General features: G+C 37.3%; 1 protein-coding gene across 1 annotated transcript; it reads left to right on the forward strand.

Moving 5' to 3' along the window:
• The first annotated feature begins 2,183 nt into the window (after nt 1–2,183).
• On the forward strand, nt 2,184–2,984 carry LOC140797946 (putative germin-like protein 2-1). Its single transcript, XM_073151655.1, has one exon. It carries the CDS (start codon nt 2,208–2,210, stop codon nt 2,862–2,864), a length of 657 nt encoding a protein of 218 aa, XP_073007756.1. The 5' UTR covers nt 2,184–2,207; the 3' UTR covers nt 2,865–2,984.
• Nucleotides 2,985–3,297: the final 313 nt, after the last annotated feature.

A 3,297-nucleotide genomic window follows, 5' to 3' on the forward strand; every position in this document is an offset into this window, starting at 1 on the left:
ACACATATTTCACATTTATTATTCAAATCAATTTAGAAATTAGGCAACATGTTAAGATTAATTAATCTAAACAATGTACCATAATTAACATGTCCTAATCTACCATGCCAAATTTCACAAGACTCAAACAAATAAAAAGAAGAAGATTTATTTTTATTTGGAGTCAGAGTCATTATATTCATCTTAAAGAGGCTATTGGACAAGTAACCCCTTGCTACATACATGTCATTTTTTATAAGTATAAACTTATTAGACTCAAACATCAGCTTAAAACCTTTCCTACTCAACAATGATCCCAAAACTAGATTCTCTCAAATGTCGAGCACATACTTCATATCATTGAGAGTTTGTTTTCCTAAAGTCAATTTTAACACGACTTTCTCTATTCTTTCCACCTTAAAAGTCACTGAATTGCCCATATGAAATTTTTGATCTATCACGGTTTGATAAGATGAAACTAACTTGAATCAAACTAAATTCGAGCAAAAATTAAATTTGGACTTGACCTACGAACGTGAACCAAATCAAGCCGGGCAGCGTGCGCGTGTGAGTTAAATTGCATAATAACCTTTACCTACAAAATAGGTACTTGGGGCCCAAAGCATATAAGAAATTTATCACTTATATACCATATTAATATTTCTCAAATATTAAATACGGTACTAAATTAATTTCTCTTTATTTTTTATTCTCATGAAACCCACTTCAGAGCCAATTTTTATTCACTTCTCTTCATAAATTTGACTAAATGAATATATGAAAAATAAGGTACTATATAAGCTAAATTAATTCTACCGTTAAACCATCATTAATAATGTGCGGGACTACTTAAAACTTACATCAAAGTTAATAAAAAATTATGTAAAATATATGAAATTTCCAACACTTACCACTCCCTCAACAATTCCTAGTTAAACATTTCGTTGATGGCTACCCGATGCTTTGCGGGACGCTGCAGGGTCGGAGGAAAGCTAATCATAGCCGTTTGGATGAGACTGAAAGTGGTTTGTTTATATTGTAATAGTAGGGAAGATTATGTCCCTAAAACTGGGTAGGGATCGACATCTCATGCGAAGGTGATCACATCAAAGGCTGGTGGACTTGCCTGCCTTGTCCAGCGAGCTTGCGTGCCATAGCTGGCGAATGTTGTTACTACTACCACATGAGAGGGGATTAGAGTTGCTTGCACTAAGAAATTTTGGTTTCACCATCTAAAGAAGCTTAGGTCTTAGCTTTGGGAAGAGTAAAATTAACTTTGTTTTCAAGCTCTTGTCTGACGGAGCACTCTCCGTTTCATGGACGATGCAGCCGCCGAAGAAGCATTGACGGGCCGGCACCAAGGGTGGTGCAAAAGTGAAAGATCCGACTTAAAGAATGGTTGGTTATAAGAAAATGTAATGAAATAGTTGATTCCATGGAAGAGTTCAAGAGGTCTGTATCTAGTCGTTCGACTCAAAGAATGGTTATAAGCAAATTTCATTGAAGAGTTGAGCCCATGGAAGAGTTCATGAGGTCTGTATCTAGTCGTTCGACTCAAAGAATGGTTATAAGCAAATTTCATTGAAGAGTTGAGCCCATGGAAGAGTTCATGAGGTCTGTATCTAGTTGTTCGACTCAAAGAATGGTTATAAGCAAATTCTGGTTGAGCCAGCATAATCCCATAGACGCATATTTTTACCGACCAATTATATTATTTCATGTGAAGTTGTAAACTCCAAACTAGTTAGCCATGAACATTTCTGTTGCACTCGGTCAATCAGGTTACCACCGACTGGGTAACATAGTTTTTAAGATAATATAGCTCTCATCAAATGCGTTCTTCCAGATAAGTTGATCTAGCTCTCTTGTTGTATTAAAACTTAATTCATTTTATCCGTGTAGAAATAGTTACGCATGACTACATCAAATCAAACATTATTTGCTTAGTACTTTAATGAAAGTATCGACCAAGTCCACCCCTTGCTGGCCATTGATCAGACTTTTAATTACTTTAATGCCTTATTCCATGTTGTTAGGGATTAAACTTGACCACTTCTTTGCCCACTTCCTTGTCAGCTTGATGGCAACTACCTCCCTTTCTCTATATAAACCAGTCTTCTCCAAATTATTCCACAATCAAATATCATTGCAATCCACTGCTCAAAATCTCTCACATATATATTTGCTTCTTTTTACAGGTAGAGGAAGAGAAAGTACTACGTACCTAGATGTCTTCCCACCTCTTCCTCCTCGCTCTTTTAGTTCTAGCCTGCTCTCAAGCACTTGCGTCTGATCCTAGCCAACTGCAGGACTTCTGTGTCGCAGAAAAGATGTCGCAAGTATTTGTGAATGGTTTTGCCTGCAAGGACCCAAAGAATGTCATGGCCGAAGATTTCTTCTTCTCCGGTCTCGACAAGCCTGGCGATACCATGAATAAGGTTGGGTCTAACGTCACTGCAGTTAACGTCAATCAAATTGGAGGTCTGAACACATTGGGCATCTCCCTGGCTCGGGTAGACTTTGCTCCTTATGGTCTCAACCCTCCTCACATCCACCCACGGGCGACTGAGATACTTACGGTTCTAGAAGGCTCCCTCTATGTTGGCTTCGTCACCTCGAACCAGGCAAACCAACAGAACAAGCTCTTCTCCAAGGTCCTCAACAAGGGCGATGTGTTTGTCTTCCCCCAAGGTCTCATTCATTTCCAATACAACTATGGTACTTGCAATGCTGTGGCCATCGCAGCTCTAAGCAGCCAGAACCCGGGTGTAATTACTGTTGCAAATGCAGTCTTTGGCTCAACACCACCTATCTCTGATGATATTCTAGCCAAGGCATTTCAGGTTGACAAGAATGTAATCGATCGGATTCAAGCTCAATTCTAGACCTAAGGATACTCCACCTAGTGAGTTCCATAGCAAGAAGCTATGATTATCTAATTAGTTCATTAAATATTTGTAATTTCTATTTATCTGTTCTAATTTTGTTTGTAGAATAAGGCATATATGTGTGGATTTCATTCAACAAATAAAAAGCATTATCTCTTTACTATATTATGTTTTGTGATTGATAAATTTGTGACAAAGCATAGTCTTTGGTGATGTAAATTATTTAAATTTACTATAAATTTCAATAGCACAAACTCTTCCATTTGGCAATTAAAATTGGAGCTGTTTTAGTCTGAAGAATAGTGTCGTAGGAATTCTATTCAAAATTTGTTCGAAAAAGACTTACTTCCATTTAAACGAAACAAATTTGTTCGAATGGAATTTTTCACAAAGCAACATATTTTCAACGTGGGAAATCTATTCAAACGAA

The sequence above is a fragment of the Typha latifolia genome, chromosome 11 (genome assembly GCF_019914945.1).
Source record: "Typha latifolia isolate L0001 chromosome 11, TyphaL0001v2, whole genome shotgun sequence".
Classification (NCBI taxonomy): Eukaryota; Viridiplantae; Streptophyta; class Magnoliopsida; order Poales; family Typhaceae; genus Typha; species Typha latifolia.